At 45.1% G+C, this 13,279-nt stretch overlaps 1 protein-coding gene across 17 annotated transcripts in view; it reads right to left on the bottom strand.

Moving 5' to 3' along the window:
• Nucleotides 1-13,279, bottom strand: part of CELF2 (CUGBP Elav-like family member 2) — a 530,134-nt gene that overhangs the window by 56,512 nt on the left and 460,343 nt on the right. For all 17 annotated transcript variants that reach the window (XM_049626816.1, XM_049626817.1, XM_049626809.1 and 14 more), the window contains 3 exons: nucleotides 12,665-12,744; nucleotides 8,421-8,579; nucleotides 4,257-4,320 (listed from right to left, as the gene is read on the bottom strand). In XM_049626816.1, coding sequence (XP_049482773.1) covers nucleotides 4,257-4,320; nucleotides 8,421-8,579; nucleotides 12,665-12,744 — 303 coding nt within the window. The remainder of the gene's footprint in view (nucleotides 1-4,256; nucleotides 4,321-8,420; nucleotides 8,580-12,664; nucleotides 12,745-13,279) is intronic.

The raw sequence follows: 13,279 nt of genomic DNA, 5'->3' as shown, positions 1-13,279 counted from the left end.
ACTCTTCCTGTTACTGTCTCTGAATCTCTTCCTTTCGCACAGTTCTGGACTGCTCTCTGCATCACTGATCCAGGGCTTGGGTTTGTTACTTGGCCTGTTAAACCTTTTGCAGAGGAAAGTCGCCACAGCCCGCGCTGATGCAAATGTATCTGCATTTGCTGAGACACCGAGCGCCGTTTCAGGCTTCTGGGCAGTAGGGAGCTGAGTGAGGGTTTGGATGTATTTGCAACCTGGACCTGCCACTTACTGGCACAGTGACTCTGGGCAAGTTTGTTAATGACCCTCTCAGCCTCGTGCTATCTGGGAACCCATACTATGCCCCTTACTGGACTTGTGGGCCCACGCAGTCATTTAAACTTTACATACTTCATTTTCCCAACTGCAACGTAGTAACAAAGTGCAGGTTTTGTGCTTGGCCCGCTGTGAGAATAAACTGCATGATTATTCCAAGGAGCTCTTTTCAAAACAAAATCGTAAAATATTACCCTTGTTTATGTACCACGATGCTCTTTGGAGATGGTAGCTGTTACAAAGAAATTAATGACTGAAAAGTCACTTTTCCCTTGTTCCTTTTTCTTCAGGAAAAAGAAAAAAAAAATCCAGACTCTTAGCTCAAGTTTCTGAGATTACAGAAATTCATGGGACAAAGATTACAGTTGAGGGAGGAATGGGCAAGTTTTTCTGAGAGGTTTTCTTAGAGGGAAAATAGTATCAATCAAGGATGCTTCAAAAGTGTAAGTGAATGCATTCAGCTTCTAAAGATTTGATCCTAATCTAGCTTCTGCTTTTATTTTTAAAAAATTTTTAATGTTTATTTTTTGAGAGAGAGAGAGAGAGAGAAAGGGAGGGAGGGAGGGAGAGAATATGAACAGGCGAGGGGCAGAGACAGGAGGAGACAGAATCCCAAGCAGGCTCCAGGCGTCGAGCTGTCAGCACAGAGTCCAACATGGGGCTCAAACTCACGAACTGTGAGATCATGACCTGGGCCTAACTGACTGAGCCACCCGGGCCGCCCCAGCTTCTGCTTTTCAATTCCACATTCACTAAAGGCCCCCTTCTATAAAATCATGAAACACATGTGAAGTTATTTTTAGCTTGAAAGGAAAATGGTAAATTCTTTTGGGGAAAAAAGCATAGTTGATGTCTCATGCGATTCTACTGACACAAATACTTAGTGACTTGTCATCCAAACTTTCTTTTTCTTCTTTTCTTTTCTTTCTTTCTTCTTCTTTTTTTTGGCTTTATTTTCTCCTTAAGCAGACAGTGTTTTAGTCATTGAAATGAGACATTTTAGATTCTAGTGATAAACTTCAATCTCCTGAAGGATAGACCATTCTATTTTGAGAGTTGTTCACAAAAAAATATTACTGGTTTCTGAAATGACGTTTCTTTCTCTTTGGGGACAGCGTTCCAAGCTGGACTGAGTTTTACAAGTGGGTTTATTACGTGGCTCCGTAAGACATAGAGACGGCATGTGAACTGTGGAGGTGCCCAGCTGGGCTGTGCCACATCCTCAGCCCTCCACGAGCATCTTAACCTAGGTGGGATTTGGGATAAATGGGCTCTTGGATTTCTTCGTATCGTTTCTACCGGATGTCACGTCCACGCACTTGGTAACATGTTTGATATTGCACCGACTACTGCCAAATCCTCGCCAGCTCACCCGTGAAGATACTGCCATTAGTTGATATAATGTTTTCTGGGCTCAGGTGTAAGGCTAAAGTCAAATTTCTTAAATTGAAAAAAACAGGGTATTTAAGTTAAGCTCCCTTGGGAATGTATCCAAAATACAAATCTGCGTTTGTCGATTTATAAATTTATTCACACATCCACTCAGAAATAGACAGTAGCACGTCTCTACTGAGTTGGCTGAGTTCCTCAGCCCAGGCCATTCCAGTCTTGGGGCCTGGTGACTTGGAGGTGGGGGAGGAAAGTGAGGAAGGAAGGGGCATTAGGGTGCCCCACCCGCCTGTGGGGAGTCAGGGAAGCCTCCTTCAGAGAGGTACTTCTATTCCCAGCCCCCCAGCTCACTTTAGAATACTGGTCTGGGTCACTGGCAAACACAAAAGTTAAGTCCTACTTTAGGAGAAAACAAAAGAGCAGGAGGCTGTACAACTTGATTTTATATATATACAAAAAAACCCTCCAACTACAGAGCTTCAAATACTCAGGAGGATAAGACCTGATTATCCCTATGAAGGAAGAAACCCCCTTTCTGGAATTCCCCAAGCAGATGGAGCCTTGACATTTACATCCTTGATACTCTAAACATTCAAGGTGATGTTAAGGCAGCTAATGGACCCCTCAGCATTTGATTTCACAGCCTGTACGGACTTAGTGTGCTGAATTTTCTATGTGGAAGGTTCAAGAAGGTTCAAGAATGGGGTATTCTGGAAGGCCCAGAGCATTTACAGACTGCTTTAAATTAGCCATCTGCTCATGCGCCTTCTAAGGTCACTCCCAGATACCCTTAGTTTTTAAATGAGCACGCAGAGCATGTAAACGCTAACATCCTGACCTGCAGTGGTCAAGGCAGAGGAGCACAGAGTCTAATGACAAATGACAGGGCGCTGTGTCCACCCGGGAAGACGCGCTTGGTAGTAGCCTCAGGACCCAGTGACCTTCTCTGCATAATTCAAGTGCCACAGTGAAAGAGCCGGAGGCTTCCTCGAAGGAAAGACCCTAATTTCGGATTTGGGTGGGTCCATACTATTAGGAGGAAGAATAAATGTTGCACTGGCTGAAAATATGACAAATCTTCACATTTATTTTAGAGCTTGCAATCTGGAGGTTTTCTCTTTAAAACGCAGAAAACTCCCTGAATATTTTACTTATGACTCTCTGATTCCCTTCACAGAACTAAAAATTAACCCTTGAATGGGATTCCTCGCTCTAAAGCCAGCTTCCCAAACTGTGTTCATAAAGATACTGCTGAATGATTTAATTTACCATTTTAACATATATTTTTTCCTAATAAGTAAAAAGTAGTATTATACAAAAAAAAAAAACCCAAAAAAACAAAACAAAAAAAATAAGCTGGCAGTGCGAGAAGATTTAAAGCCCGATGAGTAAGTCGGCAGTTTTGTTTTTTTCCCCCTACAGGTCAATACATCCCATCAGACAACAGGTTCCCATGAGCCTGTGGGGCCGCAGGGGAAGGCTGGGCTGACGATCACAGAACCCATGTGAGGAGGAAGTCCTTCCAGATCCATTCAAAGTGAAACAAACAAAACCAAGGATATTTATTTGGGGAGCAAAAAAAAAAAAAAGGAAAAAAAATGAGAAAAAAGGAGTTTCGTAGTGACAGCAAAAGAAATCTGGCTTTTATTCTGCACATTCAGGTTTCATTTCATTGACTCAGGGTATCTGTCCTTCATTAAAAACAAATGGTGCTTGATTCTAATGTGCCAAAAATCTGTTCTTCTCCTTGCCCTCTCTCCCCCATCTTTCTGGAATCAAACAAGGGAAGAGCCTTCTCGCTGTTCCTCACGGCAGGTTAATGGCACCTGTGTTCTGATTTATTGCGTGGGCCGCCTTCCCTGGCCCCGTGTAAGTTAGGATATCAGCCTGGAAGGTGACACAGTAGGAGTGACCTTTCTTCACTAATCACTGCACCTCAGTTACTACTGACACAGCTCATTATAAAAAGAAATCCTTTACGAGCCAGCTTTCAAATCCAGCCCCACTTTGATTTTCTTAAGAACAAAGATTATACTTCCACATAAAAGCTTCTGATGCACAATTCTGTCAACCGGGGTACTGAAGTAAAAAAAAGGCACCCTGTTAATTGTCTGTGGTTATCAAGGGATGGCAAACTGTATCAAAGATAGGCCTGTGATCCTGGCTTTCATTATGGCGGTCAGAATATTTATTGACTGCTTCTTATTAAAATTTTAGAAGGACGTCAATCATGGTGGCTGCCCCCCGGATAGAGGAACCTTGTTGGAAATTCCCCCGCAATCAATCCCATTAAAAACCAAAACCAAAACCAAAACCAAAACGCAACACTTGAGGATGCTACGCAGGGCTTCTCGGCCTCTCTGGCTCCCACCCACCGCTGGAGAAGCCCAAGGTGGGAGAGTGACTCCCGAGTGACTCCCCAGCGGCGGACTCTCATGTTTACACCCAAGTCAGAAAGTGAACAGGGCTGCTAATCGCTGTCTGTTCGTCTTCCCTGCTGGCGTTCTCTGCCTCTGAACCCACCCCGAATGCAGACAGCAGCATGCTCAACAGCAAAGGCATGTGTCAGGACTTACCAGCCATCTGCTGAATGCCACTGAACGCACCCAGGTTGCTGGAGGAGGTGGCCTGCTGCAGGAGCTGCAGAGAGAAAAGCGGACCGTCAGACCAAGGCAGGGACAGGACAGGGCCACGCCAAGCCACATGGGGGCCCGCCCGCTCTCCCTCGCGCGTACCCAGCCGCTTGCTGCGACTATTCACGGACAGAAGGCTCCCAGAGTCGGGGCTGTAAATCCATATTAATGTCTAATCTCTATTAAGAAACACAGACACTGGGGAAACTCAGTAACACTGCTGCCTTAAAACAATCAATTTAGTCTTTTTAACAACCAGGTGTTAAATCTACAGAAACCAACGCGGCGTGACTAATGCTCTCTCTGTAGCCTAGCGGTTACCACCACTCATCTCTGCCAATCAAAGCCCATCCCTCGCTCTCCCACTTTCCTTCCCCGCTCGGTGTCCTTCATGAGAAGCACACGGAACTCAAAGACTCTTGGGCCAACAGAGACATCACCACGGTAACTATGGACATAAGCATAGGTAGGCACAGCTACGCCGGTGACCACACGACCAAGACAACGGTCACAATTTTAAGGTGGTCTTCACCGGCAGAGAGGAACATACTAGTTGTCAAAACTTACAAGTATCTGGTGTGATGTGCAATGACGCTGGGCAGATGCGTCGTCATCTTTTAAAGCCCAAGTTAAAATCAGGATCTCTGAGCTTTTCCTTAGAGCTTTCAAAAACACCCCCCTCCCATTCCACCCTCAGTCAGTGGGTATCACAAGGTAAAGGCAGGTGGCTGCTGTCCTCAAGGGCTCCTTTATCTGTCTGATTCAGCTGAATTATAGATTAACTTCCGTCCTATACCATTAACCTGGATTTACTGATACTCTTGGATAAGGTAGATCAACAAAGACATAGGAACAAGCACGTAGTTCTATACGCAAATGTACGTGGATACCAAATTCGTCAAATTTATTACTGAGAGATGTTATGATACTATATGCTCAGGAGGAACAGGACCAATTCATGACTTCAAAAACACCTTTCAGAATTTATTTGGAGTGCTGCAGAACCACACAGCACTGTCCTTGCTCTGGGTAAGGGTAGATTTTTTTTTTTCAGTTCAGTGCAAAACCAGGCCTACAATAGGGTAGGATTCAAAACTGAGCATCTCTCCATGGACTTAAAATCACCAAGTGGAGTGGAGTATCAGTGGCTGATTCAACCCGAGTCTCAATTACAATGATATTACGGGGATTAACAGTGACAGGTAACAAAAAACGCCAGCGATGTTCACTCATCCCTCCTGACTTGTTGAGATAGACTGTCTGGGGATTACACACAGACCCAGAGACACACACGAGGAGGAAGAAGTTAGAGATGAACCGCTCTGATAGAAATCCTTTATCTTGGTCTGGTATCTTGGGTTTCCCATTCTCTTGCAGTTGTGAGCCCTCACTCCCTTTCCTATTAGGTATGCTTGAAAATTAAAGGGAAGTAAAATTAAATTAGCTTTGAGGCCATTTTGAGGAATTAATAATGCCAACTGAGGTGCGTGGAACTCGTGGGAGGTGTCCTTAAACGATTGCCAAGGGTTCCACGCACTGATAACCATCCTCGGGTGGGACAGAGTCAGAATCTACCCCTCAACACAGAGGGAGGGAAGGCCTGAGAGGCCAACGGCCCTTCCGAAGAAACGGGACTTCCAACTGAAAGGGGCAGAACCGATATGGCAGAGAAAGAATGGAAAGCCGTGGCAGAAACAAACGTAGTTAAGAGCATATGAAAGTATGTTTTTGCGAGGCTGAGATGAATTCTCTTTCAGGGTACAGAACTAATCTGCAGATGCAATCAAAGAAACGTGCCACAGACTTTTGTAAGCCGTGGGGCATGGGAGATGTGCCAGGAGACTGGGGACAGGCACAGGTGTCTTGGTTTTTAGAAATGACGGAGTAGGAAGCTGGTTTCTTAGAAATCACAAGAAGGGGAGCCTGACATCGATCTCTGATACCAATTCTGGTACATGCAATTAAACAGGTGTCCCGTGAACGACCGAAAAGCACAAGTTCGGGAAAACCGAATCACCGTTAAGCTGGACTCATTTCTTGTTTTGTACGAGTTTAGGTGGCGAGACCAAGAAGACGATGCGGCACGGCATGTACGGATCTTGGCAAGACATCTGAGGAGATCTCTCATGGTGCCTTTGTGGCTATGACAGAGAAATGGCTAGAAGGCGCCTAGTCAACTCAGGCCACGCTTTTGTTAACGGCTCAGATGAAGACGGGAGGAGAGCGCGCCTCGCTCGGTGAGCAAACACGTATCGAGTGGCTATCACAGCCAGACCCCGCCGGGCAGCGGGCAGGGTGGGCCGGGAGAGGGCCAAGAGCCACGGCCGCAGCCAGCTGCACAGAGAGCACACGGAGGACTGAGGTGCCACTTGCCCGCCGGCAGCTCGGTCTTGGAAACGCTGCGGAGCCCCTCTGAGCCTCTCCGTCTGCACCGGTACAGGCAGGCTCTTACCTTCCAAGATCACAGGGAGGACTGCCGTACGGAAGTGCACGGGCTGTCACAAGGTGAGGCTAACGGACCACGCGATCCCGAGGGGGACAGTTACCGTGTCAAGTAACAGGATCGGGGCAGAACACACGTGGAGCACGCACGCGCACACTCACACCCACACGTGCGCGCTGAGAGAGGCCAGCACACGCCACCCAGACTCAAGAGGGGAAGTTATATTAATCAAGGTGAAGTCCCGTGTTCAGGTGCCAACGTGGAAAAAGGGGCCGGAGCACCATGGCTTGGCAGTAGTTCGAGTAAAAACCAATGACAACCCAGACCAGCGTTAGCTGCCTTCTGCCTCACGTGCGACATGGTTAGTACAAGGGCCGCTGTGAGGCTGCATTAAGACAGTTTCTTTAGAGAACAGTGTGGAGGTTCCTCAAAAAATTAAAAACAGACCTACCCTATGACCTGAGCACTGCCAGGAATTCACCCAAGGGATACAGGAGTGCTGATGCATAGGGGCACTTGTACCCCAATGTTTACAGCAGCACTCTCAACAATAGCCAAACTATGGAAAGAGCCTAAATGTCCATCCACTGATGAATGGATAAAGAAATTGTGGTTTATATACACAATGGAGTACTACGTGGCAATGAGAAAGAATGAAATATGGCCCTTTGTAGCAATGTGGATAGAACTGGAGAGCGTGATGCTAAGTGAAATAAGCCATACAGAGAAAGACAGATGCCATATGTTTTCACTCTTATGTGGATCCTGAGAAACTTAACAGAAGTCCGTGGGGGAGGGGAGGAAAAAAAAAAAGAGGTCAGAGTGGGAGAGAGCCAAAGCATAGGAGACTCTTAAAAACTGAGAACAAACTGAGGGTTGATGGGGGGTGGGAGGGAGGGTAGGGTAGGTGATGGGCATTGAAGAGGGCATTTTTGGGATGAGCACTGGGTGTTGTATGGAAACTAACTTGACAATAAATTTCATATAATAATAATAATAATAATAATAATAATAATAATAAAAAGACAGTTTCAAGTCCACACTAGGGGCCACTGCTCTGTGCTGTTTAGATCTCACCGGGGGAATTGTCTTAGATTCTGGTCGCTGTATTTTACTCCAGATATTGACAGAAACGGGGAGCACAAGGAATGACAGGAAAATGAAAGTTTAAACCGATGTAACTATGGTTGGGGGAACTGGGTTTATTCGTCCTGAAGGAGGATCTAATTTGGGGGTTTCAACTACAGGAAGAAACATCTGATCTTGTCAACACAGCTCCACAGGGAAGAGCCGAGACGGCCGAGTCAAAGCATGAACGGGGTCCCGCCGGTCCCCACGCGGACCGCACTAACCTCTCTTCAGCGACACGCCCGCCTCAGTGTCGCCGTGACCGGCAAGCGCGCCGCGCCCCCTTCTCAGGCAAGGCCGCGAGCGGTCTCTGCCACACCGGTCAGAAATTTTGCCCCGTGGGACTCCGCGGCCTGGGCCAGGCCAGAGTTAAACGAGTCACATCCCGAAGCTAATCGATTTAACTTTGAAAAAGGAACGGGCGTCAAGGCCGACTTCACTAACGTCCTGGGACTCGAAGAGCCCCCAAACGAACTCTTTCTGAACTCAGGGGGGGCGGGAGGGCCCCCTCCTCGCGGCCCGGGCCCAGCACTTACCGCCAGGTACTGCGGGGTGAGTCCGCCCAGGCCCGTCAGGTTCCCCCAGGTGGCAGTGTTGAGCTGTTGCATCTGCTGCGCCAGCTGCTGCTGGAGGCGCCTTTGCTCTTTGTCCTTCTGAGTGTCCGCGAACTTGACTACGATGGGTGAGGAGCAGCCCTGTGGTCAGACACAGCGGAAAGTGAAGAGGGGGTTACCGCCTGGCGGAAGCCTCTCGTGACACTCAGCACCGGGTCTAGCTTTCTCCACTATCGTGGAGCACACGGAACGGTCTGGAATGGTTTTAAAACGGTTTGATATTCCTTCTTCTTCTCTGACCAGTACCATCAACAGAAAATTCCAGATACTGTCACTGGTTTCTCTGGGGATCTGGTGGTCGGTGCAGCCATTTGCTTTCTTGCTCTGATTATTAAACTGCCTCTCCTCCTCTCTTCGTGTGTCTTCCTCCAACCTTTCCGGGACCTCCTCAGAGACAAGACACCTTATCAACGTTCTTTAATTAAGCTTCGTGCTCCGCTCGTCTGACAGACAGAGTCGTCTGTGTGTCTGCCTGTTTCCACACGTGAGCAGGGGACAAAGAAGGAGAGATGCCATAATGGGGACGAAAACGTCCCTCGCTCATGTCTCTTGTTCACTCTTTCCCATTTTCAGTGATGCATTTTTGAACTCAGGAGAGCGGGGATCTTCCCGACTGGGCACTATCGGTGGGGAGAAGTGGGTTGTTTTAGGAATGTGGATGAGGGAAGGAGAGAGAGAACGCAGGCCCCGACCAACCTAACTGTGGTGTTTGCGGACGGGCCTCCCTTCCTTCTCTAACGCATCTCCTCTCTCCACCCTGCCCGGGGATACCACAAACCACCAGCCTCAGAAGCATATTCTAGCAAGAGGAGCTGGATCTGAAATGGCAGGAGGCGCCGACTTGGCTTTTTGTCTCACTGGACATCACCATTCTAGACGCTTTTCAGTTTTCATTGCCTTTAAAAGGCAAGGAGTAGGGGCAGTGCGTGAGGGAATGGCTCAGGGTTCTAGAATAGGATGAATTCATGTCATGTTTGAAGTGGATAAGATCATTTGGGAAAATAATGGCCTCCAGCATGAAGGCTTCCTTCCCAGAACACCTCTGAGACTTTGGCCACCATTCTGCAGAGACACGAGCTCCTCCCTCCCTCCCTCTCCCTCTTACCATGGCTTGCCTACACGTCTCCTCACCATTAAAGTCCTTTACACTTTGCTGAGATAAAAAGAAATAATTCTACCCAGCTGATTAAAAAAAAACAAAACAACTTTTGTTGAAACTCAGCATGATAACAGACTTCTTTCTCCCCTCTCAGAAATTCTATATTCCCATTTAAACGAGCTCTTTCCCTTTCCTTTGGGTCATTTTTCTCTCTCCTCAAAAACAAACCTGTGCGCCTTTCCCCCCCCACCCTTATAACCTTGGGTAGTTACTGAGGGTGTAGCTGTGAAGGTGGGAGGCTAGCGGGTCTGGTATTACCAAAACAATGTGAGAAAAATGAGGTGGCTGTTTCAGTGGTGAACCTCCAGCGAGCGTATCGGTCTTCAGCTCTTGAGCCACGGTCACAGGACACAATGTTAAATGTCAACCACACAAAAATAATATTTCCACCTTAAAAAAAATCTATACTTCATATTTCTTCTTCTGCTCCATATTTCAGTATTTCCACTTTAAAGTGAGCAAAATACTCTGAAGATGGAGATTATACAGAGGGAGGGTTTTGTATGGAAAGGGTTGTTACTGCTGTATCAAATTTGTTCCATAACAAATGACAGCATCTCCTACCAGTACATTTACTGTTGTGTTTTTCTTCCTTAAATACAAAAAAAAAAAATATATAAAAGCAAAAAATTAGGCTCAAAAGAACTTGTTTAAACCATGAAAAGGAAAAATGGGCTGGGCATAGATCGGAGGAAAGTGGAAAAATAGAAGGTACGATATAAAAATTAATTACTCTTAAGAACATGTTCGTTTACACCTTAACATTCAAATCATTTTGAATTCAAATTTCTTAGGTCACACATCTTTGGTTACAGATGTGAGCCAGAGTCCTGAAAATAACAAAATTAGTTAAAAAAAAAAAAAAACCAAAAAACAAAAAAAACCCCTGATGAACTTCAGTTGGACAACTATAACGTGACTGCATAATATATAATCTTCTATTTCAGTATTTTTCAATTCAACAAGACATTTAAATGTCTGAGGCCCCTCTGAGCATGGGTGTTCAGAATGAAAAACAAATGCACCAAATTTGATTTTAAATTGTAATAGAGACGTTAATAACCAAAGGATCAAGGATTTCTTAGAAAGAATATGCCCCATTCTCTATAGCAGATTCTTTTCATTCTGAGCCTATTCTTCCTTAGTTCGGGTTCATACCCAGGTCTGAGCTACGTTCCCGAACTTTCTCCCTGTAGGAACACAGGAGAACACAGACCAGCATCCTCTGTAGCTGTACTCAGGGGCCCAGATGAAGGCACTTGGGTTAGAGCTGAAAGAATGTAGGTTAAAAAATCATCTAAGGTACAAATCACTAAGTTACAGGAAATAAAATAATTATGAATGAAGCACATGTATGGAAGATAATAAATACAGGTGAAGACTTTTTTTTTTTTCCCTAATGGTACTTTCATTTTTCTCTCCAAACTGAAATGTAGCTGGGATTCAGACTGATCCCCAATAATGGAACAGCCGAAGAGAAAGTGGGGGACAAACACAGCATCAACCTGTGACTGCGTGTCGTACAAGACTGCATCCCTAGGAATTTCAAAGTCCTGCTAATTATCTCCTATTGTGGCCGATTTTCACCTGAGCTTGCCTTCAGGTAGGGGGGTGTGAGTATCTTAAAAATGCATTGCACTGAAAGGAAAACACAGTGATTATATAAAATATGTTAGGAATATCAAAGTCAAAATGAAGCTCGAAAAAGACAATAGGCTTTGCAATGCTGATATCAAAACTCAGAAAAGTACAGTGAACACTTAATGACAAGGCCATGCACACTCTTGCCCCCCTTGTCCACCCACCTTTCGGCTCACTATAAAAAAAGTTGCCCACAAAACATGACGCAGAATGATCACTTAGCTCCCAGCATGCTTTGGGAGATGCAGCATTGCAAAAAACGAACAAAACAAACAAATAAAAAATAACCCCTCCCCCAAAAATGGAGGTAAAAAAGAAGCGCAAACAATCCATAAAGAAATTTTTGCACATTAAATCAAATCGAAAATATTCTGCTTTTCGGAAGGTGAAAACGTAACTTCAGGTAACGCCACAGGGCCACCTCTGGAACAGATCACCCATACACAGAGGCACGGTATACAAGTACGGCAGAACATGCATTCCCAAATGGTTCTATCAGACAATACCGAGTAAGTAACAGCATATCACTCTTGGAATGCTTTTGTGCAAAGTTCTGAAAGGCCAGACTCAAATCACAGGCTAGACAGAGCCGTCTCTCTACGGTTGTGGGTGAACACCCGCATCAGCGTTATTTATCTTCCCCCAAAGCCACTATCTCTCATTAGGAGACCAAATTTGAGCCTTTATGTTTCTTTCACTGCACATTTTTTAGTAAAAAGACAAATCTCGTTTTTCAAGGAATTCTCAAACGTTAATATTTTCTGGTTAAACAATGTAGGAGAAGTATTAATTTTCTCCCAACATTCTTGATGCAAAAGCACAATTCTGTTGGACTGAAGAGAACTTGACCCCATATTTAAAAAAAGAAAAAAGAAAAAAAAGAGAGAGAGAGGAAAAAAAAAAAAAGAAAAAAAAAAAAGAACCCTGTGACGGACACAGGGCAGGCTGCAATTTGGAGTGAGGGCTGTTAAGGTTTACTCCATACCAACCCTGGACCAGGAACAGATTCGATCCTTTAGAGATCGAGAATGATTCTTGGTTTAAATTGCATCGTGACACTACGTTGCAGGGCCTGGGCCACCGCAATAAAAGGCTCAAAAAATAATGTACAGCAAGTGGAAGGTTTTACTAAATGCATTTCAAGTCATTAGGGGAAAAATTCAGAGAGAGAGAGGAGAGAGCGAGAGAGGATGAGAGAGAGAGAGAGAGAGAGAGAGAGAGAGAGAGGATGAATATGAATGAATGAAGAGATAGTGCAAGTGTCAATCCGTGATTGTCACGTGAACAATCCGCGCAGGAGAGAGCTGCTTTATCATTCCCCATCATTTGCACAAAGAAAACAAAGAAAGGGCAGATGATACAGTACCTCCATGGTCTGAGACTGATGCATGGCTTTGATTGCATTCTGTGCCATTGCCCTTGTAGAAAATGTGACAAACGCACAGCCTGTGGGGAACAAGGGGACAGGGAGCAGGAAAGACAAAAAACAACAAGACAAAAGGGTTGGACGCTTGTTAAACCAACACAGTCTACGAGAACTGCCACAGGACGACACTGTTCTCAGTAGTACATAAAAATCAACAACTTCTCTCTTGGCTTTATCTTAGTTGGCTTTTTACTCACAGTGCGGACTTGCTAATCTGACCGAAGCAGAAAGATTTATTTATTGACTAGTTTCTTTTTTAAAATGGAGATGAGGGGAAAGTAGTTAGGTACTTTTATTTTTCCTTTTTTTCTTTCTTTCTTTCTTTTTTTTTTTTTAGCATCGGGGGGGGGGGGGGGGGGGGGTTGAAATTAGCAAGATCTAGTTTGCATTTTCTAAAATAAAAAGTTGCTATTTTACATCTTCTCCTTGGCTGATTATCTTTACTTAGGGCATCCACACATTTGGCCTTTGGATTTCAAATTTTAGCGTTGATTTTTAAGCAGCAAATAATAAAATCCTCACACCAAGGGCAAATTAGCAAATAAATTCCAAGAG

Source organism: Panthera uncia, chromosome B4, assembly GCF_023721935.1.
Source record: "Panthera uncia isolate 11264 chromosome B4, Puncia_PCG_1.0, whole genome shotgun sequence".
Taxonomy (NCBI): domain Eukaryota; kingdom Metazoa; phylum Chordata; class Mammalia; order Carnivora; family Felidae; genus Panthera; species Panthera uncia.
This window is presented reverse-complemented; position numbering and strand designations above follow the sequence as displayed.